Source organism: Falco peregrinus, chromosome 9 (assembly GCF_023634155.1).
Source record: "Falco peregrinus isolate bFalPer1 chromosome 9, bFalPer1.pri, whole genome shotgun sequence".
Lineage (NCBI taxonomy): Eukaryota > Metazoa > Chordata > Aves > Falconiformes > Falconidae > Falco > Falco peregrinus.
In genome coordinates, this window is record NC_073729.1 from 36,816,263 (window position 1) to 36,843,886 (window position 27,624).

General features: G+C 44.3%; 1 protein-coding gene and 1 long non-coding RNA gene across 2 annotated transcripts; both read left to right on the forward strand.

Moving 5' to 3' along the window:
- The first annotated feature begins 3,270 nt into the window (after nucleotides 1–3,270).
- Nucleotides 3,271–26,819, forward strand: CHMP4B (charged multivesicular body protein 4B). Its single transcript, XM_055814685.1, has 5 exons — nucleotides 3,271–3,644; nucleotides 21,293–21,470; nucleotides 22,213–22,327; nucleotides 22,854–22,980; nucleotides 26,003–26,819. The coding sequence occupies exons 1-5, from the start codon at nucleotides 3,449–3,451 to the stop codon at nucleotides 26,068–26,070; spliced, it is 684 nt and encodes a 227-aa protein (XP_055670660.1). The 5' UTR covers nucleotides 3,271–3,448; the 3' UTR covers nucleotides 26,071–26,819.
- LOC129785198 (uncharacterized) lies at nucleotides 3,657–16,855 on the forward strand. Its single transcript, XR_008748860.1, has 2 exons — nucleotides 3,657–9,533; nucleotides 9,871–16,855. It is a non-coding gene; the product is annotated as an uncharacterized LOC129785198 (long non-coding RNA).
- Nucleotides 26,820–27,624: the final 805 nt, after the last annotated feature.

Here is a 27,624-nt window from a genome sequence, read left to right on the forward strand (position 1 = left end):
TGCTAAGTTGTGTGTAGATGCAAAATGCCTGTTTTCTCTGGAGGTGGTCCAGAGCAGAGGTGGGTTCAGTCAGTCCTGGGTACCAAAATTCTGGCTGCGGAGTCCCCTGCCTTGCTGTCTGGGAAGTGGTGGGTGTTCTGGCCACTGGAGCAGTCAGCGCAGCGTTACTGATCTGACCGGCCTGAGGCTGATGCCTGCCTGCAGCCTGCCTGAACTCCAGCCCATTGCTTGACTTTGTGGTGTTCTTCCTGGCTCCTTGCTCAAATCTTAAAAATCTTAAAACCTTAAAAATAGTAGCTTGCAGAGACAGCGTGCTTGTGCCATATGCGTTGTGGTGTCTCCTCCTAGTGGCATGTGCTCCTAGACGGCACCTGATTTAACAATGGATTACCCTGTCACCCCTGGAGGACTCTCATATGGTTCCTGTCAGGATGGGTGCCACCACCAGTTCGCTTTGCTTACTCACTTCCCTAACCCACTTTTTGCCCTTTTCCTTTTTTTGTGATGCTTCTGTACCTCCTGCTGTTGGCAGGTGTTAGGAAATGGAGTACAGGGCTTACAAGGGGAGGCTGGGAGAAGGGGTGTTGTTTGGGCTTTAGAAAAGGTTAAGGAGAGGTCTTGCTGCTGCCTACAGCTGCCTAACAGGAGGAGTGGAGAAGGTGAAGCCAGGCTCTTCAGAGGTGCACAGGGATGGGATGACAGGCAACAGGAACGTGCTGGAACGTGGCAACTTCTGACTCCATACAAAGAAAATTCTGCCAAGAGGGTAATCAAAGTAATGAGCTGCAGAGAGGCCCTAAATCAGTACTGAATTTGACAGAGCACCCTGCTCTGAGTGGATGAGCTTGAGAGGAGGTGGCTGGGCTGGAGACGTCCAGATGGCCCTTCCTACCTATGTGCTTCTGTGAAACGTCTTGTCTGGTTTGAAGGGCAGAGTTTATTTGCCCACAATGTTTATTTTAAATACTTAGCTCTCACAGGAGGGGAACGGTATCGGGAAGTAGTTTGCTAAACATACTTTTCCTGTTTTCCTCCCCTCCATACCCCACTGTACAGCGTCATTATGTGGTCTCTGGTGCCTGCTGCGGTGCTGCAGTCAGGTCTGTTTTGAGACAACGATGTGTGGGTGCAGCTCTGCAGCTCAGAGGCACTGTCTGCAGGCCTGGCCTTTCCTTCCTGTCCCCAGTTTCCACCAGCTCTATGCACAGGCCGGTCAGTCTAAGCGAGATGTTGGAAGCTGGTTTCCGCTGGCTAATGCTGAGTGTAATTCAAGGAGTGGAAGCAGAGCCGCAAAACAGCCTTGTATGTGACTGTGGGGTGCGAGGGATGAAAGATGCCACCCTGTTTGCTTGATAGCCGTTTGCGTGCATGGTAGTGTTGAGCTGGAACAAGTTTCATCATGAGCATAATGATTGTTGTTTCAAAGTAAACCTCAGAGCAACTGTGTGTAAGATAGTGTAACAGAGGTCCCTGATCAGAAGCAAAGCTGGGCTGGGTGGTTGTGTGGCTCTTGCCTTTGGAGACTCTGTGGATGTGAGTCCTATGCATGTCTGACAGATATTGCAGCCCCAGGGGCACTGGCAGAGTAAAGGGATGGGTGACTGCCTGCAAGCGTGGTGGCCCCTGACCCCTGCTTCCCAGCTGGGCTGGCTGCACAGGAGCAACAGCAGGTCCTGGCATCCCTGCAGAGCCGGGTGGGTGCTCCTGGTGCCTCGCTGCCCTTTGTGTGGAAAGGAAAAATAATACGGTTATTTAAAACAAACACCCTCTCCACTGTAGCCATACTGCCTGCAGATTAAAGCTTGTCATAGAGATAAATACTGTGGAAAAGAGAATTCAGTTAGAAAGCTAAATGCTGTCACTGAGACAGTGTGAGTTACATGCAGATCTCAGTACAGATTCCCAGTGTTGTCAGCTGGGAAGCTTTCCTGCCCTGGGAGCGAGTAGTTTCTGTAAGCCTCAGTGGATTTTTCTTCTGTATTTTGCCTTTGTTACGTTATCTGCTGCTACGACATTAGCAAGGTACAATGCGGCAGGATCCATTACACAGCTTCGTTGCCTAACTCCCACCTGGTACCTAAGGAGGCTGTCTTTGTATTACCAGTGCAGTGTGCTTTCCCACTTGCTGAGGGCATGAAAAAGCTCTCTTGCTCAATAAGCAGTTGTTTGGCTCATTTTTCCTCTTGCCCATTTAGTGGGTATATCCCAGGCTGCTTTAAAGAGCACAAACTAGCCCAGCCCTGCTCAAAAGCAATGATTAATTTTTTTGGGTGATTTCCAGTGGTAAACACTATTATTGTCTGAGTCTGTTATTAATTAACTTGTTTTTACAACACCACTGTGACTGGAGAGGGGGGTGTTTATTACTTTTACACATGTTAGAGGCCAAGCACAAAGAAACAAAAGTCGAAAGTACCCATAAAGGTTGGTATCAGGCTGAGGCACTTAAAGCGTCATTTCTTTATTGGACTTTGGACGCTGTATGTAGGTACCGTGATCACACAGCATGGAATTAGGCCCATACTGCCTCCATGAACCAGAACGTGTGCCTCAGGTGAGTGGCAACTACTCACCACCGACTGGGCAACCGTGGCTCTGGCTTTAAAGACTTGATTTTGTAAAGTTGGCAAGTTGAGAAAGTTTAAAACAAGAAATTGCACCACATTATCTCAACACCTCAGTGGGCTGCGGGCAAGTGGCAGGGTTCAAGCGACTCGTTAAGGGCTGTACTGCTCTGCAGCACGCCGTGCCGTGCCATGCCACACCATGCGGTGCTGTACCCGTGCCATGCCACGCCATGACGTGGGCACTAGTGCGAGGAGCCGGCGGCACGCCGGGCCGCGGCCAGGCCCAGGGGGCTCCGTTGCCGCCCCGCAGCGTGCAGGGCAGGCTCCCACGGCAATTTCTTCAACCGCGGCCCCGTGTGCCCGGTTTCTGCAGAGCGCTAGGCCGCGCCTTCAGCGCCACCTTCCCCATCTCGTCACACTCCTCCCGCGTTCCCCCGCCAGAGCAGCACACGCGGCCCGAGTGCCCCTGGGGTCCGGGCAGACCCGCGGGGGAGGCCGAGGCGGCGGCTCTCCCTCCCCAGAGCCCGCCAGGCCGCGGCACAGGCCAGGCCAGCCGCTGCGCTCCCGCGCCCCGCCTGGCGGCCGCGCACTCCCGGCATGCCCCGCGCCCCGGCCCGGCCGCGCCTACGTGTCCCAGCAGCCCGCGGGAGCGCGGGGCACGCCGGGAGCCGTGCGCGGCGCGGGGGCGGCGGGCCGAGGCGGGGCCGGGCCGGGCGGGGTGCGGGAGCGCAGGGAGCGAGCTAGTGGCGGCCTGAGCGGCTCCGGCGGCCCGACGGACAGTCCGTGCGGGGGGCGCAGAGTGAGGGGAGCGGTACCGGTGCTCCACGGCTGTCGTCGCCCCCCCCCGCCTCACACCGCGGCCTCGGCGGCCTGGCGCAGCCATGTCGGGGCTCCTGGGGAAGCTTTTCGGGACGGGCCCCGGAGGAAAGGGCGCCGGGAAGGGCCCGTCCCCGCAGGAGGCGATCCAGCGGCTCCGTGACACGGAGGAGATGCTCAGCAAGAAGCAGGAGTTCCTGGAGAAGAAGATCGAGCAGGAGCTGGCGGCCGCCCGCAAGCACGGCACCAAGAACAAGCGCGGTGAGCCGCCGGGCCGGGGGAGGCCGGACCGGGCCGCCCCTGCCCCGGGCAACAGGTCGGCCAGGCCCGGCTGCCGTGGGCCGCCGGGGCGGCCCGTGAGGCCGCGGGCTGTGCTCGGGGGGCACCGCGGCCGTCCCGGTGGAGCTGCCTGGGGCAGCTTATCGCCGCCCGGTGTAGCGGGAGCCGCGCAGCCCTCCCTGCGGAGCCTGCCGCCCTTCCCCCGGGGGCTGGTGCTGGAGCAGGCTTCTCCCGCTCGGGAGGGCAGCCCGTGGTCTGTGGCGCTGCCTGACGTGGGGGCCGCGTCACTCCCGCGTGATGGTGTCACGGCGCTGCGAGGCTTGCTCTCTGTTCTGTTGGCGTGACGCTTTAGGCGGAGGTTGGTAAAACGTTGCAAAGCAGAAGCTGGTTGCGTACAGGGGTAGCTTTGAAGTAGCTGGAAAAGCTCCTTCATCAGCCTGGAGTGAGGCCTTGCTTTGCTGTGCTGGTGGGTTTTCTTCTAACCAGCAAAACTCTTCACACTGGTTAATCTGAGGATTTGGTTAAATATATTGTTATTGTTGTCAGGGTATCCTAAAGCTATAGGTGGCTTATAAATGGATATTAGCAATCCATGTTTATTTACCAGGTGGAACTTGCCCCCCCTGGGGAGGTGTAGCTACGTATTTGCAGGCAGCGCTTGATATGCGTTAATGGTCTGTCAGCCTGAAGATGAGAAGTGGCTTGTCAGCTTATGTATTTTGGTACTCTGATGAGCTTGCTTGTTTTACAGTGGTCATTAAAAGCAGTGTTTTCAGGAAAGCATATTTCGATTTTTGTGTTGACACTGCTCGTTTTGTGTGGGGTTACAGCAGCACTGCAGGGTTTGAAGCAGGAGGCGCTGCCCTCTCTGGCACCCAGAGTTGCTAACACATGACTGTTGGCCAGGTAGCAAGGGGTTAATTTACAGTAATTACCAATAACAGTTTCTGCTCCCTATCGCTGCTTTAGTCAGCATTTTAAGCCTACTTTCAAACTTCAGAATAGTGTGCTACATTAGAACTTCTCACTTGGCACTGTGTTTGAGTGATAGTGCCAATGGAGCAAGCTCACGAGTGCTCACAGGGTTTGTAGGCAGCGACAGCGTGGCAGAGGCCTCACTTCTGCAGCCCCAGGTGTCTTCTGAAGGGCCGCAACAGAGCATGACTTCAGGCTTAATGAAGTTTCTAAATCAAATTAATTGCAACGGTTTTAATAAGTTGAGTTTCTGGTGCAGTTTTTGGGCAACTTTAGCAATAAGCTTAAAAGGAGAGCTAAAATAAATCTCTTTCTAGCCTTCCTCTTCTGCAGGTCGCAGCACTCCTGTTTAACTTCTAAACTTCTCTTTCTGCCGCTGACAGTTCAGGTCTTTGTCTTGCTCTACTGTAATGCCACATCTCTCCGTGCCTTTCTGTTGCTGCCCTTCAGTGTGCTCTGGAGCGCTTTGGGTAGTGAAGGGATTAAATTTCTTTGGAGGTGGAGGAAGGAGAAAAACCTGCCCATTCACTAGCAGGATTCTGGGTCAGACTAATGAGGTCTTGAAGAAGGACAGGATCCTGATGAGTAATTAAGGAGCTGTGAAAAGGAGAAGGGCTGGGGATGGTTTTCTGGTGGACAACAAACTTTTTTTTCCAGAGGACTTTTGAAACTTAGAGGCCAACTTTTATTATTGGGCTGCTAATAAAGACAGCTGATTACCTATTAGCTTGCTGGGATGTGAGTTCCCCGCAGGACACGCTAAGGCACTGCTCATTTGTTCAGGGTTCAAGATGCCAGTCATCAGCTGAGCTCCAACAAATTGCATTTTTATTATGTGCGGTTGTTTGGATTTTTCCTTCTCTGACCTCAGGTGGTTTTATAATCCAGAAGTTAGATAATCTTGATGCAAAGTCACTTAAATCCATAATTTAAGTGAAAAGAAAAATATGTTAGTTTTATATATGAAAGCCTGTCTTTTTAATGGAAATACATTGATATAGTTGAGATGTTTTACATAAAACGGATGAAAGCTACACAACTAGAGATTTTTTCTTTTGAAGTGTTAGATTGACTTTAAAAAATATAACTTGATAAATCCTTAAGCTTTCTTAGTCCTCCAAGACCTAAGCATTTTACTCTGGAGATGTCTGTATATCCCTGCTATTCATAGAGAAGCATACTGTGGCTGGTGCATATGCGTAATGCTCAGCTGGACGGTTGTGCTGACATTAATGGAAGCTGTTGGGGTAAAGCTGGCAGAAGAATAGACGTGTCTGCAGCAGGGGCAGGGAGCTTACCTGAAAGCTTAAAGCCACCTTGGAAAACCTGGAATGATGCTTTTGTTTTCTCAGAGGAAAGATGGGTGTCTGGCACACTTGGGGTAACAAAAGGATACGTTCTCTGCTCTCCAGCACACTATGCGATTGTTCCAGTGCCAAGCGAGCGGGGTTTCTAAAGGCTCATTGACTAATTCCTACGGCGCTTCTGGAGTCTAAGAAAAGCCCAGAAACTTACAGGCCTTCTGGTTCCTGTGCCTGCCCCAAGCACATGCAGTTTTTTTTAATTTAGGAACTTACTGTAAGTCTATATTTTTCATAATACACATTTAGGATATCCAGGCTATATAATCAGACAACTCCTCATGAAATTTTGAAGTTAAAATGAGTAACTACCTGGTACACATTTCTTTAATCTGTTGTTTATTGGCATGGGAGGCTTTCAACTTTTGTTAAAAGTTCCTTTTTTCAGGGCCTTTTTGTTCCTTTCTGGCTGCACAGACGTGGCAGATTTATCATCGCTGTGCTTCCTGAAGTAACTCAAGTGTAGTAACTTTTTTTTTTTTTTTGCTTTCACTCTACCAATTCCTTCTCATTAGTCCACAGTATCAAAATAGTTGCTGGGGGCAGGCAACAGTCTCAAGTGTTATGTTGGTGCGAAGGCACCTGTGCCGCTTCTGGAGCGTGTTACGGAGACCAGCAGTTACAGCTTTAATGTGCGTGTCATTTTTTTTGTCCATGGGGTGAAGAACTGCTTAGAAGACTGATCATCTTTAGAAGGGTTTCTTGAAAAGGTGCAAGCTAATATTCCTTCTTCTGGGAAGCACTTGGGTTATACTTGTGTTTTGTTTTGTGTTCTTATGGAAACATTCAGCCTACTGTTTTGAAAATAGCGTGTGTTCTGGTGGGTTTTTTTCCCCTCCTCCCCTGTAGAGGCTCTTCAAAACTTTTGCTTTTAGCTCATCAGTAGTAGACTTACTGCTCTCCCTGAAGTTAATGGAGGCAGCAGTAATATGGCGTAGTTTGAACACCAGTCAGCCAGTATCTTACTGGATTTTAAGTCTGTCCTGAAAATAAATTTTGCTGTAACAAAAGAAGTGTGAAGCTGTGAGCTTGAAAGTTTGTAAGTACTGTGCTGCTGCTGCATCCTTTTATTCCACTCCAGTTTGTCAATATAGAGTTGTTTCATCAAATCTGGGATGTTTTATCAGGCACTCAAACTTGATGAAAGAAACCAAACTGCTAGATCTTGCCAAAGGTTATGAAGTTCTGGGACTTTATTCAGTTTCAGGATAGCTCAAGCTGATCTTAATCACCTACTGCTGCTCCATTTTTACTGTTTTATTCCTTTCTTTGTGGCTGTTGTCTGGTCACGCAAAGCCAAGCTGCCAGAGAAATAGCACGCACACACAGAGAAGCAATGGGTTAATTCCTTGATCTCTGACTACTATGGCTATAATGATTCCAGAATCTGTTTCTCGTGGAAACCCAAAGCTCAAGCTGTGTCTCAATGTGAAGATTATAGTAGGGAGAGAAACCTGATGCTGTCCTAGGGTGCCACTTCTATAAGTAGTCCACTCCAGAGTTTAGATCTAGGATGAATCAATGCAGTTATGTTCCTGCCTGCTAGTGGATTTTACCTTCTTGTGAATGAACACTAGGTCCACAGACACCATAGTGGGTGAAAAGCTAATACTGTGCCAATATACAGTAAATTCATTCAGACTTTAGCAGGAGACTGATGTTTCATGGATTTTCTATCAACTCTGATTTTGGTTAGCTGGTGTTTTTTCTCCTCTGATGTCAAAATTTCGCTTTCACTGTAAATAAATATAACGCGGGTTTTTTTCAGCACTGGTGACCAAGTGCACAAAATAGATGCAAAACCACAACTATATTCCTGCTGTGTAATTCAGGCTTTTCCTGGGGAGAGCACACTCCTATTCTCCACCTCACACCAAAATCAAATGAACAAGGAAGCTGGGTGCAGGCTGAAGCCAGAAGTCATGATTTTGTGCCCACCTCCAGCTTGCAATAGATCACAGTGCTGCCACAGGTAAGTCAGTTCAGCTGGCTGATCTGGTGGAAAATTAACTGTTTACTGTCACCTTTTCTTAATGTCACATCAGTCTGCTGATCTGATTTGCCTGTTGCTGGAGGGTTGCTGTGTCTGGCACCAGAACAGAGACAGAATTGCTTCTTTCAGTACCAGGTTAGTTAACCTGGCTGAAACATACAACTGGTGTGGGGTGATGTGGCTGTGGAACTGGTGCCAGTTGATCTCGAGTGATGTGGCTGCCAGAAGTGGTAGTGCCTTGTTCGGCCTGTACCTCTTGTGCTGGCGTTAGCATTTGTGTGAGTGCATGAATTGGATTAGTTTGCTGATCCAGCCAAAACCTAACTGTTATAAAAAAACCCCCATCAAACCCCCAAAAAACTACCAAACAAACAAACAAACAAAAGGTTGTTTTTCCCACTTAACCACAGAAATGCTAGAGCTGGCAGGAGAGAGAGTTAGGAGTGTGACTGGGAGGAGGAGGGCAATTCTGTCTCTCCTGGCAACAGCTCTCTGCTTGGTCAGCTTACAGGTACCAATTGTGATAAAATCTGAGGGTGACGTGCAGTCTCCCAGCAAAGAAGTCAGTTGATCATTAATTAAAAAGTGGAAGCATGCCTGCATGATGGCGTAGACAATTTTGTTTAGAAGTTTGAGTTGTTCAAAATGTTGTGATGATCTGGAATTCAAGGCAGGAAAAGCTGCAACCTCAGGCCTGGGTGTGGGCAAAGACTCAAATGACCTGTGACTCTGTGTGTCAGGTCTTAGACTTTAATGTGTTGCTTGTGAATGTGTTTTTAAGGTCCTGCTTGACATTTGACAAGAAAAGTGATCTCTGCTCACAGAACCAAATAACAGGAGGCTGGTTTTGTTTCCGTGGGTTGTAAGATGCTGATGTAGGGGAAGCACGAGTCCTACAGCAAACACTATCCAGCCCTTCTTGTGGTACTTGTCTCCCTTTTCAATGTTTTAAGTCATAGTCTAATATAAAATGCATTTTTAAGTTCCAGGTGCTTAACTGTAAACCATGACTTCAGTGCAAGAGTACTGATAGGAGTACTGGCCTGAGTCCTTCATCTCACCTGAGATTAATGAGTTGAGCCAAATTAATCATTTGGCTTGGGAAAAGTGTGATAATTGCTCTTTTAAAATAATGTTTAAAAACAAGAGGAAACTTCCTGTTTGTAATTCTACCCTCCCTGTGTTTAACAGAGGCTCTTGGAGACAAGATTGCTGTAGTATAGAAGTTTGGGAGGGATGGAGGGGCTTCACAAACACCTTTTAAAACAGCTTTATAAAGTGGCATAAATAAAAGCAAAAACCTGGGGTTCTGCCAGATGTGTTGGGTAACTGTATTTGATGCAATACGTCCTTCCTCTGTTCCTGTTCTCTGTCAAGCCCTGCCAGAAGGGAAACCTGCCGTTCAGCGAGGCCTGGACAGGCTGGAGAGGAATCTCACAGAGTTCAACAGAGGCAAGTGCAGGGTCCTGTCCCTGGGGAGGGAAAGCCCCACGCACCGGCACAGGATGGACTGACCTGCTGGGCGGCAGCTCTACAGAGAAGGTACTGGGAGTGCTGGTGGGCAGCAAGTTGCCCATGGGCCAGCAGTGTGCCCTCGTGGCCAAGGGGCCAGTGGCACCCTGGGGTGCATGAGGAGGAGTGTGGCCAGCAGGTCGGGGGAGGTGATCCTCCCCTTCTCTGCCCTGGGGAGGCACATCTGGAGTGCTGTGTCTGGTGCTGGGCTCCCCAGTTCCAGAGGGAGCTACTGGAGAGGGGCCAGTGGAGGCTACAAAGATGATGAGGGGATGGAGCATCTCCCCTGTGAGGAAAGGCTGAGACAGCTGGGCCTGTCCAGCCTGGAGAAGACATCACTGAAAGGAGACCTTATCAATGCCTACAGATCCCTTCAGGGCGAGTGCCAAGAGGACGGGGCCAGGCTCTTCTCAGCGGTGCCCAGCGACAGGACACGGGGCAACGGGCACAAGCTGCAGGACAGGAGGTTCCATCCGAATACGAGGAAAAACGTCTTGATGTGCGGGTGCCAGAGCGCTGGGACAGGCTGCCCGGAGGGGCTGCGGAGTCTCCTTCCCTGGGACATTCCAAACGCGCCTGGACGCGCCTGTGCAGCCAGCCCGAGGTGACCCTGCTTCAGCAGGGCTTGGGCTGGGTGCTCTCCAGGGGTCCCTTCCCACCCCGACCCCTCTGGGGTTCTGTGATAGTGACTGCATTTGCCCATGTAGCTGCATCTTAAGCTCATTTGAATACCTGCTGCCAGGTTACTCCATGCATGCAAAGACTTGTAACGTCTTTCACTGTGAAACTTGTCTTTTGGAGTCTCCCTTTCTGATAAGGCTGTGATCAGCTATGCTGGCTGTTTCACTGATGTGGTGGTGTGTTACGTGTTACCAAACATCCATATTGTGTGCGCTGTTCATGGCCTGGCAGGAGCTTGTTCAGGTTTAAGGATGTCATGTTTACTTCCAGGTGACTGCACAGAGGTTGCTTGGATGTAGTGGAACTAAAAAGAAACATAGATGCCTGGGTGACAGGAACATCAGCTGATGATATTCAGAAACTTATAGGTGATTTTTGTGAGTTTTGAAAGAAAATAAGTTTATCTAAAACTTCATAACAGGCCAGATAGGAACTGTGCACAGTCATTGCATCTCCCCCGAAGGTAGTACCGTAATAAGATGTCTTGCCAGCATCCCCATGCTCAGCACGTGTGATGTCCTGGCGGGAAACAGAGTGGTAGAAAGCCTCTTCTGGTAAGTGTTTTCCTGGCAGCGCCATCAACTTGTGATGTGAGGGCTGCAGTAATTACTTATTGCTAAACCTGGCTCCTGGAGCTGGTCACTGCCTAAGAGTGTGGGCTTGCCATTAAGAAATGCAATTTGGTTCTGGCCTCAAGAGGCGTGCTGCAGTGTTACCAGCTAAGTGTTTGGTGGTTGATTCAAGAAATCTTTTCTTAAATAAATGTATTTTGTCTTATTTGCTTGCTAAGTTTTGTGTTTCTAAAGGTTTATGTTTTCAGCTTTTTCCCCCTTAGTCGTTACTGTTGGAATCTGAGTATTCATGAAAAAAGTAATTTTTCACATCTCAAAATAGCGTAACTTCACCAGATGAGATGTTAAGAGAAATTGTCAATATTATGACAGCCTCAACGAAATTCTTAGACTTGGCAATACTCTAACAATAATTGCCCAGAGCTGGCAGATGCATGTTGGGTTGCCCATGGTGCTTGCTTTCTGGACTATCCACCTCTGTTGTGGCCAGGCCTGGTGGGGGTTACTCGGCATGCTGGTTCTGCATCCAGCACTGCAATATGTTTCCATCTGTAACTTTCAGCTGGTGTGAATTACTCGTGGTTTCAGGAATAAAGAGCACTGTAATCATGGATTCTGACCTTTGGAAACACACTTTCTGCACTCCTTGTGAAAATGGCTGCTTGTGACTAATCACTCGTAAGGGAGCGTGACGAGGAAGTGTGTTAACGCTTCAAGTATAGCTGCCTTACGGCTCAGCTATGGGATGTGGAACAACATCAGCAACTACTGGCACAAAGACAGAGTCGATGCTGGCTGGAGCACTGAGCAGTGCTGTGGTTGGCGATGCCTTGAAGGTGGTGGTTGCTGTTCTGTTTGGGTATTGTGTGTATTAATGCTCTCTTTGATGTTGTACGCAATACTTCATTATCTTTTTTTTTTGCCTTTGTGTGTTTGTTTCTTAGACCAGGAGTGCTTATTGTTTAACCTCTTGCATGAGAGACTAAATGTTCTGGCAGTGCTTTGCTCAAGGGGAAGTTGTAATCTTGTTTTTTAAATACAGATAGGACAGAAACCTTCTTGTATTCTCTGCCTGGGTTTGTATGCTTTATTTGGATAGTTATAATCGGTCACTTCATCTGTGAGCTGGGAATAGTTGCCTTCATTTGAGGATATGGTTTGGGAACTTTATTAGATGTTTAGTAGACAGACACAGAAGGATAAGTGGAGGACCAAGACTGAACTCTGCTCATGATTCCCTGCTAAAAGTGCAGCATCCCCCAAAAGAAAGGCACAGGAGGCTGCCACAAGCACTTGTGAGCTGCTTTCTGGAAACCATGCTGGAGACATTAGGCCCTGCATTGGGGGCCAGGCATTCAGCATGAAGCGACTTCTAGGCCTGTAGATACCCTCTGGACATCAGATCTCAGTAGGTGATCCTCACGGGAGAGGAAGTCATGCTGCTTTGCACTGTATTAGCCTTGGAGTTGATGTGCATTTATTTTTAACCATGCTTTGGTACTTCTGTCTCCCATTCGTTTTCACACCATGATGCTTAAAATGAAATCTGACTTCTTGGACCTCTTGACATTTTGTGCTGTGCCATCTGCTTGACTTAGTGTACCTGGGTATTTAATGGAAAACCAGTTAGGAATATGGTTATCTATCAGTTTCACAGCCATCCTTTCTTTCTTCTTCTTTAGTCCCTTGTATGAAGCCTTTATGCTACTGGCTCTAAAGGCTTTACGTTTCTTTTCATGTAGAGAAAGCTCGCTAACATGTGGGATGTAGGCAAATCTCTGCTGGAGCACAGGATGGGTAGGAAATATTTCCAGAACTGGAAACAGCACCAAAACAAAAATACTCAGGCAGAAGCTTGCAGGACAAGGGTGGTTTCTAGCTGTTATATCTAGAGGAGTTACATGGTTTTGGAAATACTCTGAAAATTTTTTGAAACACCCTGAAAAGATCTGATCTCTAGGACCCTGAATAGAGAATTAAGTGTCACCTGCTTCTGCATCTTGTTAGACTTGCCTGGTCTGGGCCAAGCATTTCTTGGTAGGTACTGCAGACTGTTGTGGCAAGATACAGCCTGGATGCTTTTATGCCAGGTTTGGTTTGAACCAACACAAACATTCTTCTGCTAGTTAACTGTTCCTTGACCCAGAAAATCCCTGTAGAAAGGTATTTTTTCAAGGCTGGACTCAATGGTGTGAAAGAAGTGTAGTAAGACTGTAGTGGGATTTATATCTACAGATTTTTATCTGCTTGTAGCATTGGAGGATGTTTTGCGAATTGCTTTAAATTACCTTTTTGCTTCTTAGGATTTTTTTTTGAGGTATTGTAGGCAGTTTGCTGACTCTCAATGGAATGAGAGATGACCAGTTGCTGCCTAAGATTAAGCTATGCTACTGTAGGCAAGACAGCCAATTACTTACACCTATCGGTGCCTCTTGTTTGTCCCATTTCAAGGACAGCAAGGATGTTCTTTGTGATTAAATTTGCCGAGGCAAGTGCCAGGAAGATGGAATGGTATTTTCAGAAGCAGCAAAAATAATGACACTTCTTTTGTTGAGCAAATTATAGATGGATACACAGTATAATGTGCAAGACAGTCACCCAATATTAAGTTGATTATCTCAATCATCTCTAGTGTCTGAGCTTTCTGCTAGAGGGGCCAAGAGACCCCCATTTGGGAAGCTCCTCTGCAGCTATCTTGCACAATTTATTTTGGCATGGTTGAAATTTGGTGTACATTATTTTTGAGGCTGCTGCGGAACTCTTGCATCCTATATTAATACAGCTGGTGTCCTGCAGTGGTGTGTCTGCTGCTTGCTAGACAGACTGTAAGAATTTGGTGTGAGATTAACTTATTTTTTTTCCCCTTAGTTGGAGCAATCAGAGCTATTAACCCATGTGTCTTCGTCTGGATGAGAAGCCTTTTCTATTCTAGGTATTGGCGTGATTTTTAGCAGATTTTTGCAGAGGCAGGAGTCGGATAGCAGGAAACGCATGTTGTGAGCCACCAGTCGGGACACATTCTCTGGGTTCACAAATGCTTGGACCTTGGTACAAGTGTGGCTTTGAATTTGATGGAACTCTTGAATTGCATTTTCAGTTGTTCTCAGTACTCTTTGAAGTACCTGGTCCTCCTGTTCCTTTCAAGTTGAGATGTGTTTTTGCTAGCAAAATACGGAGTTGCAAGTATGTAGAAAAAAATTCTTGAGTCTTTGTTTTTAATCTACTAATCTATACTTTTCTGCTAATGATACTTAAAAGCATTAATTCAGTAGAATTGCTGTATGCATAAATATTCCATTAACATTACTTGTCTTACAAGTGTATAAGCAATATGTACTTGCAGGAGGGCTGTTGATTTTTAATGAAATCACTGATGTGTTCATAGTCAATTTTTCCTCTCTGAATGTGGTACCATGTAGTACCATTGTATTTTTATTATCCAGCTAACTTCTTACCACAGTGAACATTTTTCTTATTTCACTAACAAACTGCTGTAAATACTGCAAGGAAAGTCTTAAGACTTACTGTTAATAATAATTTGCTTATATACAGGTTGAAATACTTTTAAAATACACAAAATTAAATTCTTAGAGATGGCATTTCTTGAGAACAAAGTAAAATTATTTGGGTGAGCAGTTATGCTTTTCAGACTGTGAGTGCTGACAGAGGAGGATAATCTGGCTAAATGACTCAACCCTTCATTTTTGAGTGTTTGTTAGTCGGGAGTTGTGACTGAAAACCGAAACATGAGTTCCTGCTTATCAGCTGTGCTGGGGAGCTGGGTGCTGCCATGGTAGGCATAATAATGAAAGCCTCGGCTTCTTGTTATTCGCTGTGGTCAAACAGTAAGTGAGAAACTTCTGCTGGAATTTCTAGGGGGTGGCTATCACAGAAATGCAAATAAATAGGAAATAAAAAATAGTATTTTGCAGCTAATCAGTTGGAGACTGTAAATAAATAAAACCCCAACAACAAAAGCATACCCCACCAAAAAAACAAACAAACCAACCCAAACAAACAACCCCAGGTGAGGGAATAGCTTTTTCTGTATGAAAAAGTTTGAGTTCTTGAAAAGGCTGAGAGATGTTCTTCAAATGTACTTTTGTACGTGTTTTTATGTTCAAGTAATTGAAGCAGTCAGTCCAGATCAAACAGCTTTTGACTCAGCTGCTGTTTTACTGGACTTGCCCCCCTCTCTGCAAGCCAATCTCTTAGTGAGAATTTCTGTGTAGAAAGGAGCTGGAGAGATTATAGTCTGACGCTCATTAACACTGAGACATACTATATTACTTTGCCAATGAAAAAGAGGTCATAAACTATTTATATCAATTTTAACTGGTCAGAGCTCTGTGGTGATATTTTTATGAATAAAAATTGGCTTCAATGGCCCAGTTGTAGCTGATATTAAAGGCAATGAATATATCAAAATATCATATGAAGAAGATAATTTTGAGCCTGCTGACCGTCTCCTGATGGATGACAGGAGTCACCCAGTTAGGTAATACATTTAAAACTTTAATTTAATTGTAATAATATAGATATAACTGCTTTTTCCTCAGTGCATACTTCTTTATGTATTCTGTTGAAAACGTCACTAAAATTCAAATAAAGTGCAACTAAGTTTTGTTATCTGCTGGGTTTTTTTTTAGAGGATATTTTTAAGTGCATGCAGTTCATAATGCGCATTGGACTTCCAAGCTAAAACGCACACTGTGCCTGTTAAGGGTAAGATATGGATTGTAAAGGTTGTCTTACTGAGTGTTTATTGGCAATTCTTGCTGTGGTCTGGTGGAAACTTAACTTCCCATGTAATGATCAAATATTTTTGCTGTCATTGGGTCTGTGTTGATTCATTAAGTGAAAGTTATCTTAAATATTGTATTTTTTTGTAATTGTAAATTCTAAGACTACCAACAGTTTTCTCGCATCAGTTTAGCTAACCCATGGCTGTTTTGTAGGTCAGGAGGGTAATCTGTCTGTTGTAAAATGGTTCAGCAACTACTGTCTTTTCCTGACGTGCAACCTGTGGGAGATTTCAGCTAAAAATGTATAAAAAAAAGGGGTGTGTGGGCGTGGGGCAAGAAAAAAAATCCCCTCCTAAACCAGCTGGTGATGTGAACTGGTACCCCTCTTTTTATATGAAATAGGGAAATTTCAAGAGTAAGTTAACCCACACCCAAAGGCAGGATGTTGTGGGACTTGTGTTACTGAGTGACTTCGCTGGAGTGTCACTTCTTACCGAGGGAAGGCTGCCCGTGGGACAGTGGGAGCTGGTCAGGGACACCGCCTGTCATTCTTCTGTGGCTGTTCCTGGCATCCTTTGTTGCAAGTCCCATGCCGAGGAGCTGGGGAAAATTTTCATACAGAACTGTTTCCTTCAGCTTTGAGCAAGAGTAGTGCTATGCCAAGCGATCCTGCAAGAACTGTGCCTTGCCCGGTACTCATTGCCTGCAACAGACTGGATTTACCAGCTGTGCTTAAGTAATTAGTAACATGTAGAGATCGTAGTTGGGATCTTTCTGTGCTTTATTCTATATAAAGGCTAAGAAATACACAGGCACAACATGGTGAGGCTAAGCGTCAGCCCTTAACTTGTTTTGAGCCTCTGAATATCAGGCACTTTGCAGATGCTGCTGTGAGTCTGGTGCAGCGATCTGTAATCTTCCAGCTTTTTACTCCAAGATAAGGAAATGGTTGCACTGCTGGAAACCTTAGATCAGCCATTTCTAGAAAAATGTGCTGGTGATCTTTCTAGCAACAGGTTCTGGTCACAGGCAAACTCTTGTCTGGCTAGGCTAGGGAATAAATGCTTTAAACTTAATATATGGTTGCAGGTCCTGCTGAAGCAGTTCCACAGCAGTTAAAGCTGGGTATTAAATTACTTTGCCTGCCGATGTGATTACTATCTTGGAAGCAGTAAAGGCATAATTAGGGGTGTGGGTCCTGTGGGCTGCTTCTTCCACGGCTGCCCAACGTTACACTTCGACTTCAAACACACATCCATTTTTTTTTCATGTGTATAATGCTAGAGGACATATTTGTAGCCTACTGTTTCTGTTTCATATTTATTTCAAATTCTGGAAACTTTTTTTTTTGTGAGGAAAAAGAGCCGATGTCACTCCCTTCAGATTTTTATAGCTTTGACTTAAATGAAGACAATAAAAATGTGTTACTCTGGCAGTACTTAAGATTTTGGTAGGTATTTATGCAGATGGTAAAGACTTCTGCAGGAAGAAAGCAGCACAACTGCTCATCAGTTTTCAGTAGCTGATGCTTAAATAGGAGTGTAAAGATAAAGCAGCTGTAGATCAAAACAGAATCACCTCCTTGGACCTATACCTCTGTCAGGTACCACCACTCTGTAACGTATGATAACAACATATGGAAAGTTTGCAGCCTGGTTATTCATGCTAGTAAAGACTACTGCTGGTCCTGCATTTCAAGCAGGAGTTTGTGGCTCTTCCTCCTTGCCTGTGCCTGGTTGGGTAAACCCCTTGGCTCCCATTTTTGCCTCCAGACGAACTCTTACTCTAGAAATTCCTTGTGAGCTCTGAGCTGTGTGTATGGATGTGGTGTGCTTGTCCAGAAATACCTGAAAATTGGGAAATCAGTCCTGAGAGATGGAAAACCAATTTAACTGTAATGGTCTTAACAAATAAACATGATTGTAAGTATTTTTCCAGTAGAAAAGGCATTTTTATTAGCTTTTTGATAAAATTAGATGCAGAGAAATGATCATTTAGTGATCTGTTTTCTAGTTGAGACCAATAGCGATTAGAAAGGTCTACACCAGATCCCAGCAGCCTCTGCCACCTTGTGCAGAGGGCAGGCACACAGGAACATGGCATAGAGATTCCTTCCAAGTTGTGTTCTGAGTTGCGTTTGCGCCCAGGTGCTGGTGCCTGGGGACATTTGTGGAAGGGGCACTGTGAAAGGACTGTGCTGCTAATTGCAGCAAGGAGAATCCTGAATGTAAAATGTAAATCCTCTTCTGTGGGGGGAGGAATATGGAAAATTAATTGCTAAAACTTGCAGGATGAAATGAATGTGAGTGACAAATTAACTTGGTATTTTCTTAACTTCTCAGCCTAATAAAATCTTCTAGTTATAGACAAGGACTTTACATTAAAAGATAGTTAAGCAAGGAAACACAGAAGAAAATAAGTTGCAGGAAGTTGCGATCATCTAATTTGAGTTGCTAAATACCTTGTTCTGCATTCCTTACTGCTTCTAGTGGCAAAAAATTTGCAATCTCTTGAGTAAGATTTTCTTCATTGCAGAAACTCATTTATCACTTTGATGTTAATTGACCTGTGCTAAATATTTGTGCTGAATTGTCCAGACATGGAAGCTTTATGCATGGCCCTGTGTTTATTGCCGCGGCTGTGTATCAGTCCTCATTCCTTTTAGGCTGCCGAAACAGGCATTTGTACCAGTCAGTCTTTGAGAAGGTACAGGTGGGCACTGTGGCCATAGGAAGCTTCATCCTTGCACAGGTTGTCTGGAAGAGAGGGGAAAATACAAATATCTTCCTTGGTCACTCCTGGTCTGAAGGAATTGTAAATGTTTCTAGAAAATACCACAAATCCATTTTAAGTTTTCACTTGAAACAAGGGAAGTTTTTAAAAAACATGCATGTTTATATTCCCTTTCCTAGGCAGGGGTCTGTGTGCCAGGCTTTTGACCACAGTGGATCTGAGCGTGGTTGGTGCTTGGCTGAGACACCAGCAGGAACTGGGAGAGGTTCAGCAGTAACCCAGCAAGTTGCGGGACTGGGACCTGCACCCAAGTGGGAGATATGTGCCATCTTCCAGTTCTTGTGGGGGGATCCCAACTCAGTTCTGCAGGCTAAAAGGTTATGTATCATGCTTTTGTAAAAGCGGGAGCCTTGATCTGTACATACAAGTGAGAAATTAGTTAAGGAAAGGATTTATAAAACGGGGTGAAGGCTGGGGAGTGCAGTTCTGGTACACTGAACTGGCATGCTTGGGAACGGGAGGGATAGGGTTACCCAACAGTCCTGATAAAAACTCCTCATCACCAGCTCTTTTACAATGATGCTTGCAATGTTTGGTGACTGAACAGCTTATTTTAAAAGTACATAAGCATGAAATGCAGATAAACTGTAGCTATTCTCAGAGAAAGTTATAGTGGGGAACTGTATGTAAACTGTAGTACTTTACTTGGGTTTGTGTAATGGTTATAAAGTCTCTGGTTTTGCCAATAATTCGCCATGATGCACAAAATCCTCAATAAAGAATGTCCTGTCACTATCTGACACTTCCCCAGCATCTGTCGCTATATAAACACAGCCTATTAACAGTTTTATCTTTCTGAGTAAGAAAACTTTCTATATCCTTAATTAAACCATTAGCACAAAATGAACTAGACTAAATATACCAGTAATGTGGTGTTCATCACTTTATGATCTGGCATAAAACTGGAATGTTTCAGATGATATTTGTGTTGTGCTTGGTTCTGCAGAGCAAACATTGTCCTTTGTGTTACATGAAAACCCAGTCCTGTGTCTGCTCCTGACAAACGGGAATGGATGTTGGACTGGCCCCAGACCAGTGGGGAGATTAACTGGTCATTGGCATGAAAAAGTCAGTGAAGGTGCTTGTTTGGGGTCTGGCTTTTGTTGGAACAGCCAACCTGACGTGTGCCCTTGTGGTTTTGATTGCTTCTACAAAATCAACCCGTGCTACTTTGCATGCTTGGCAACCTTAGCTGTACCTTCACAAAGTGCTTTTTTTATTCTTTAATGCATTAGTGCAATTTGAAAGCAATCAAATACAGCGTTATCATAACCTCTTGTAGAACTGAAGGTATATGTAGGGCTGCTGGGTACCAGGATGTTATCTTTAAGGACTGTCAAGCTTCTCAAGATGACATCTGACAATGTGGGTGCCTGCAGGCTTAATCACCTTACAGGAGAGGAGCTACTTTTTGTGTCTGTTGCAGGAACATACTCACCATGTCACAAAGTTACCATCCCTTCCCTAGGGGAGATACGGGAAGCTGTCTGCTCTCAGGATTTCCTACTGCTTGTTTTCTACTACCCTCCAAAAAACCTGCAAAGGTTTAAAATAACGTCTTTTAGAGATTTAAAGATTTAAAGCCTTTGTTTGCCACCATTCCTGCTGCATGTGACTGAGCTACTGTGAGGTCCAGGATGTTGATTTTTAGCAGAGCAGATTGTGTGTCGTGTTGACTGTTTTCTGCTGTGAGTCTCACGGAGATTAGAGCACTGGAGAATTGTGGGGTGTGTGTAGCTTAGTTCAGAAACTGGGAGTAAGGCTGTTAGGGCAGCAGCTTGTGTCCAAGCTGAGTTTTTAAAGTACATGGGTGTATTATATGACCAAGTCTGTCATGTGTCAGATAAGTCTGTTCATATCAGAAGGGGAAGCAGGAATGCCATGAAGGGAAGCTGTACTCCTGTCTTACTCCGCGTGATACTTGGTGGTTGTTCGTCATCTGACAGTGCTTAGTGGGTCTTGCCCACGCTGCAGGTCCTATCAAAAGTTTTAGCCACATACAGGCATGGTTACTATATGTAACTAGCTTGTGTTCACTGTCAGTCTTTGGGGTTTGGACATGCACCTGTTGTCTGTGCGGGTGTCTCAGGAAGAGCGAGCTGACTGTTGTCACCTGCTGGGTGCATACCTGCTGGCTGGGGTGGAGCTGGGCATTGCACAAGGAGCTGGAGAAGCCGAGCTGTGCAGCAAGTTGGACCAGTCCTTATGCTGCATCTGTTGATCCCTGTGGGTGTGGAGCTCTGTGATGGTGTGGTCATGGGTGGGCTCCGCTTGCACGAGCAGGCACTGTACAAGTGCTTCCCAGCAGCAGATCGCTCAAACCAGATTTAAGTGGTGGCATCTCCTCACGTCTCTCAGTAGAGACTGTTGTGTGGATAGTACCTTGTAGTAGGAGTAATATGAAACGTGCACAAAGTTTGTTTATATATAAATATTTCTATATATGTGCAAATATATGTATTTCACAGCCTTGAGTAACAAAGCTGAAAAAGCATTTGGCTTGCTTTGTAGTTGGATGAGCTGCTTCTCCCAGCAGCTGGACAGGAGTTCAGCTGGCCGGTGGGGACCTGCAGCAGCATCATAACCTCATCTGACAGGAGCTACACCAACAGCTGGGCCTTGATGTACCGGGGTGGTGGTGAGCAAAGATGTTTTTAAGTGAGTCAGCTTGCATATTGAGGCGTGCTGTTTGTTGTAGCGTAGTCTCTGATCTATGGTGTGTTAAGAGTGACCAGACTACAGATCCTTGAGTTGCTTCTCAGCTTGTGTCCTTTGTGTGACAGGTGATGGATGGTTGGCATCTGGCCACCTGTAAACAATTTTGTTGAAGGAGGTGAACACAAGGGTTAGGCAACTTAGTTTATCTAGGAAGAAAAGTGGACAGCAAACAATAGAATATGCTAAATATTTCTCTGTACCGAGTGGTATTTGGTACAAAAAGCAAATGGCTGTTTTGAGCATAAATCTCACAAATTCTACCCTCCTCTCTGTTGTTCAGCTGCTCTTCAGGCACTGAAGCGTAAGAAGAGGTATGAGAAGCAGCTTGCACAGATAGATGGCACGTTATCAACGATTGAATTTCAGAGGGAAGCCCTTGAGAATGCCAACACTAACACTGAAGTGCTTAAGAATATGGGTTTTGCCGCCAAAGCGATGAAAGCTGCTCATGACAACATGTAAGTTACTCCCTTCTGCATCTTTCCATAGGAATTTTAGTTTGTCGTTTGTTTGATCTGCTAAATACCTGGTGTTTCATAACCAAAGGTAGAGCTAGAGTAGCAAAATCTTCTTTTAAAAGGCTCTAACTTAAACTAAAATACTAGATATACTTTCATATTGAACAAATATGCAAGTATGAATGCTTTCTTAGTTTGGCGTTTTATATGGTACAAAGCCGCTGCCTTTGTCCAAAAGGAAGAGGCTGGCACCAGTGTAGTCTAAAGCAAATGGGAGGTGTACCAGTTACAGATCCACCTAGTAGCAGCAAGAATTTTAAGCCTCAGGGGAAGACTTAAACTTCTTTTCTGTGCAGTGGAGTTTGTGTATGTAGCAATAATTAAAGGTAAACTGCATTATGGGAATGTTGTACTTGCTCTAAAAGCAAATACTGTAGATGTAATAATGCTGGATCAGGGAGCAGAGCAAATTATTATTATCAGCAGTGCAGAACAAAACCTCTTCATATGAAGTCCCAGTGTATAACTGCTGTGAGCTAACTCTTAGGGAAAAGTAAAAAAACACGTGCATAATTTTGTTGAGACCAGGGGGATAAAATTCAGATTTGCATGCAAAGTATATTTTGGGAAAGGACCTTGTAAATGTCACTGGTGTGGCATTTCTACAAAAACATGAAATACAGTCTTAAGTGTTCGTTGGGAAAGTGCCTGATTATATTGAACTCCTTCCTTTCTTTTACAGGGATATTGATAAAGTAGATGAATTAATGCAGGACATTGCAGAACAGCAGGAGCTGGCAGATGAGATTTCAACAGCCATCTCAAAGCCAGTAGGATTTGGGGAGGAATTTGATGAGGTATGCTTTAAATTTGCCTCTGTTTATGTCATAAAATCATAGAATCATTTATGTTGGAAATGAGCCTTAAGATCATTGAGCCTACCTGTTACCGAACACTACCAAGTTCACCACTAAACCACGTCTACCTGTCTTTTAAACACCTCCAGGCATGCTGACTCATAAAAGATCTTTCTTTTTAAGATCTGCGTATGTCATGTGGCTAGGTGCACTACTAGGGTATAAAGTCTCTCCTAAAACTTGTTACTAGCTGTTGCTACCAATGCATGCAGCAGCTGTGACCCTGACAATGCTAGGAATGGTCTGGATGGCCTGATCCGAGAATGTTTTCACTTAGTTTCTTCTCTTCACTGCTTTCCTCACCCTCCAAGAGATATCATGTACAGGAATTCAGATGAGGAATCTGATTCTTCATCTCCTCAGTTTGCTCTGAGACTTGTTTTCTCTTTCATAAGATGATCAGCTACTTCATAATAAATATGACTTAAAAGTTCCTTACTTTTTATTTTTCTCCTTTAAAACCTAGGATGAACTCATGGCAGAACTAGAGGAACTAGAACAAGAAGAACTAGACAAAAACTTGCTGGAAATAAGTGGTCCCGAGACAGTACCACTACCAAATGTGCCCTCAATATCAATACCATCAAAGCCAGGTATGTGTGGACCTTTACCAGAAGCATCTTGGATTGTTAAAAAGTGTGCTTATTTAATGGCCAGCTCCTCGTTGTTGAGAGATCTAGCTGCAGGCAACACGGACATTTTGCTTGAAATTGTTTCATGAATCACAAATTAAATCTAGGTGCCGTTTCTCCATGGGGGTAACCTGCCTTTCGTAAGAAACACAAAAATTAATAGCGATCACAGGAACAGTTATTATCTATTCTAGTGCTACCAGTTTATCTACAGTGTGGATGACGCTCAGGGTAGAGTGGAGATGTGGACAAAGGAAGCCTTCTACTAGGTGCTGCTGGCCTAACAGGGAAGTTATCTTGGCAAACATACCAAGGCTGTAAAAGGGAGTGGAGAGTAAATTTGCTCTTGGAATTAGTCCAGGCTGGTTCAGAGTCCCGCACTGGACCATGCTCCCTGCTGCTGTGTTTTCTAACTTGATCCCTGCTTTTCCGGCTTTTGGGAGGAACTAACCTCAGAGTCCCCTCTTTGGGGACAGCTGTTGCCTCCTCTGAGGTCTGCACGTACTCAAGCCAGACAGTACCAAACTTATGGTCATCCCAGGTTTAGAGCACATACATCTAGGAAATTTTAGTTAGTGTGGTGATTTTATGTGGAGGACAGGCAAGAAATAGTCTTATTTACACAGACAATTCAGAGCTGCTGTTAAATCTGAACTGATCAGTCTTCTGTGATAGATAGAAGTGATACCTCATGAAATATAGTTGAGTTGGAATACCTCTGGCATGCATTAATGGGGTGTGAAGCTTTACTAGCCAATTTTGCTGTATCTGCCTTAATCTGTTATGAGTAATTTCTAGACTTTGAGGCTCTATTTCATGTGCTTACTTAAGAAAAAATGCTAGTGGATGAAAATAGTCCCAGTTGGTCGGTCTGTCTATAATTATGTTACTGCCTTTCCAGGCTTAAAATGACTGGGGAAGTAGCAGATACTGCCAAACAACAAGTCTGTTTTAGGTGGCACGCTATGAAGTTTGCTCCTTGTGCGTTACAGTTCTTCTATTTTGACGTAACTGATTTTGTGTTTTTCTAGTGCTGTTTTGCTAGGCAGAATTGCTGACAGGTGTTGATGAGAAGGGAGTGAGTTCTATGAAAGTGTCTTAAATTTGAGACTTTATCTAGATTCAGGTCCAACAGCAGGAGAAATACATTAAATAAGCGTGTACATTATCTTTTTATTTTCTAGCTGATTTAAGAAGGTTTGTTCTCTAAATACTCTTTGGGTATGGATGTTAAAACATACTGGCTTGGACCCAAATATACTTTTTGCATTATATTAGGTATATATAATGCACTAGTAAAAGGCATTGTAATTGTGCACATATTTAAGTAACTATACAGCACAGCATAAGACTTCTATAGACGTAGCACTTCCCAAATAATAAAAATCATGAATGTTTTTGTAGTAAAAACCGTGAGTATAAAACTCACTGTTTTATAGGATTTATATTAAGCTGCTTTTGGATAGAAATTAGAATTCCATTGATGTATTTAAATGGCGTGCTACCTTTTATTTAAATAAAACTGCCTCCAAGACCAGCATTTGGGAAACCTTGGGTTTCTGGGGTGGTGGTGTGTGGGGTTTTTGTGGTGTTCTTTGTTTTTTGGGTTTTTTTTTTTTTTTTTTTAACCCTAAATTGTTTTTTACTTAAAATTGATTTAATACACGCTGGGATTAAAAGTTTCCTTCTGGTCATCATGGGTCAGACTTTCAAAGGGACTGCTTTACCTAACAATGCAGGTACATGCTTAATGTGTCTTTGGAAATAACTAATGTGTCTTCTGTGGTAGAGCTGCTTTATTACTTCCTCTTTATTCATTGAACGGAAAATGACTGTGAGCTTTCCTGCTTTTCCAGTTCTTAGGAGCTGTCTGGATTTTGACTTAATCAGTCTGAGTAAGAATTTTTTGCTGTTGCCTGTCAGCTAAGTTGCTGTCACGAGAAATTCAGGCAAAAGCTGTTCTTTTTTGATGGAGACTGGAAGAGCTTAATATAGAAAAACAAATTCCAGACTTGTACAAATAATAGGTCTTGAGTTTTGACTTAAAGCTGACTCAATTCTCTGTTACGTAAATGTTTCATTTGGAAACATTTCATTGACACAAACCATTTTGAGTATGAATTATTTGACTACTTTTTTTTTTTTCCTTCTTCCTTTGAAGCAAAACACTGTCTGAGGAAATGACATCTTTTTCTGATGTTTTCCAAAATTATTGCAGCTATTTTTGTGTTAAAACCTTTTGCTGAGTTAATGGTTTTCAACTCCAGAAACTGGACTTGTCACATTATGACAAATAGCACCATTTACTCCTCTGGAAGGACCAAAAATAATAACAAGGCAGTGTGTAGCCTGCTGCTTAACGTCCACATCCAACCAATTACTAGTGAGCGTGGCAAGAGGAGGGGAGCAGCATGTACCCAGTGCTAGTTAGCTCTTCAGCCTCTGGAAGAGCTCAGACAGGCACAAGAGTTGGGGGTCTCCAAATTCCGTACCTGGCTAGGCCAAAACACAACAGCCTCATTTATTGCACTTTGAGGACTTAATGATGGAATAAGGAATTTATTTTTTTATGGGAGAGAGGCTGTAGTACTGGAGATGCCTGATGAATTTCTGTAAGAATATGTCTCTCAGAGAGGCTCAGAAGCCAAAGGCTTGGGGTCTTCTGCTTGGAGGCTTGGTGATGATGGAAAATGACAAAACACCACTGGTGCACACATCTTAACCTTCGTGCACCTTTGCATTCTTCCCATGTGAGTAACTGTCTTTTCCACTTGAAGTGGTAATACCAGGAAGTTTAGCCCTGCTGGCTTTTTCAGAAGGCACCTTTTACTTCAGTTCTAAAAGGTTTGGTTTTTTTCCTTTAGTGATATTTGGTGCTTCATCTGTTGGTTTAGTCAGCGACACGGAGGCTTTTCTCTTGCAAAGAATTGAGGCGGGGTCCTGTCAAGATTCCCCCTCATTTGTTTTCTTTGATATTTTGCAGCCAAGAAGAAAGAGGAAGAAGAGGATGATGACATGAAAGAGCTGGAAGCTTGGGCAGGAACCATGTAACCACAGCAGTAACTGGCTGGAAAAAGACTCTGATTACCTATTATGGGTGCAAATGTGTTGTGTTGAGGAGAAAGCATAAGCAAAATGTCTTTATCTTTAATTTTAACCCAAGGCAGTGGGAACTGCATTGCTCTTTTCTGCATAGCATGGTCTGCACAAGGAAAGAGAGGGGAGCAGGGGGAATTGCCTGCAGTTCATACGGTTGAATTTCTGTAAAAAGGTATTTGCAAAATCAAACATTCAGCTTTTGGACTGTGTGACTGCCGCTGCTGGATCTTCATTTTCAAAGTTTGGGCCATATTGAATTGAAACAGGCTGAAAAACACTCTGTAATTTTAATAAGTCAGTTTAAGTGTGTCTAGAAGTCTTGTAAAGCATTTAAAAACCAGGAAAAGTCGTAAGCCACCATCGGCTTCTTATTGTGTTTAGGTGCAAGAATGCTTTAGGTTTTTAGTTCTTCGCAAGTTATATTTATATCCCTTGACTGCTGTGTGGCCAGCCTCGTGTTTGTCACCGCGACAACATAGTCACTGTTCCCATTTTAATTGGTGATAATGATTTGCAATTGACAGCTGCCATCTTGGAAGTAGGGAAGATTTAAATTTCAGTTGTATGTTTTTCTACATAGCACTACAATGGTTATTGCTTTTTTGTGATAATTGATAACCCATTCAGGTACATGCACACAATTATTTTAATTAGGAAACTACTATGGATTGCACTGTATTAAATATCTTGATTAATTTTCATCTGTGGCTACTGTTGTCAGTTTTTTGTGATGTTTAAGTAATCTGGCTATGACTTACATGCAGTTTGGCCTCTTTCTGCATGGGTGACATACAGCTTAAAGTTAGCTGAACTTTGATTGTATGACTGCAGCTTAGTTGTATAAAACTACAGTCTTGGCTAAGCAAAATTGCTGGAGGGCTGCTGTAGCTGTTTTCTTATTGCAATGATACTCTGGTCCACCATGTTGAAATCGCCACACTAAAGGGGAAATCAAAGTTGAATTAACAGTAGCAGCAGCAAGTTTAGGGACAGACTTGGGAGCCTTGGCTTTATATTTTTTTGTCATAGAAGTGATATCTGTTGTACACTGTGCTAACAAATAATGTCTTTTACAGCAGTAGTATTATAGGGGTTACGGGTGAGTATCTCAAGTGCAGTGGAGTGTCTTAATAGAAGTGTTCAGGTGTAGCTGGGAGAGAAAAAAGAAATCACATAAGTGCTGTTAATGCTTTTAAGGTTACTGGTGTAGAAACTCAGAAACTGTAAGTGACAGAGGCACCACCTGGCAACCCAGCTGTTTCCTGGGTTATGTTTTCTTTCCTGTTCATTTAGCCAATTGCTTTAACTAAAGGAAGAACCTAGTCTGCACAGCAAGAAGAAAATGCAATAATGAGTGTGTGTGTCATGATTCCTGTTTACTTTTAGCCAGACGGCTAGGACAACCTTGTTTCTTACCACCTATTTCTTCTTGATTATTTTAATAAATGATGGGATGGTTTTTTAATCCTACAATTCAGTAGTATGTCTGAGAACTGATCACCTTTC

Bases quoted from the DNA above. Each gene is read 5' to 3' on its own strand.
- CHMP4B (XM_055814685.1), top strand. From the start codon at position 3,449: ATGTCGGGGCTCCTGGGGAAGCTTTTCGGGACGGGCCCCGGAGGAAAG. The intron at 3,645-21,292 runs GTGAGCCGCCGG...TCTGTTGTTCAG, and splicing joins CGGCACCAAGAACAAGCGCG to CTGCTCTTCAGGCACTGAAG. The intron at 21,471-22,212 runs GTAAGTTACTCC...TTTCTTTTACAG, and splicing joins AAAGCTGCTCATGACAACAT to GGATATTGATAAAGTAGATG.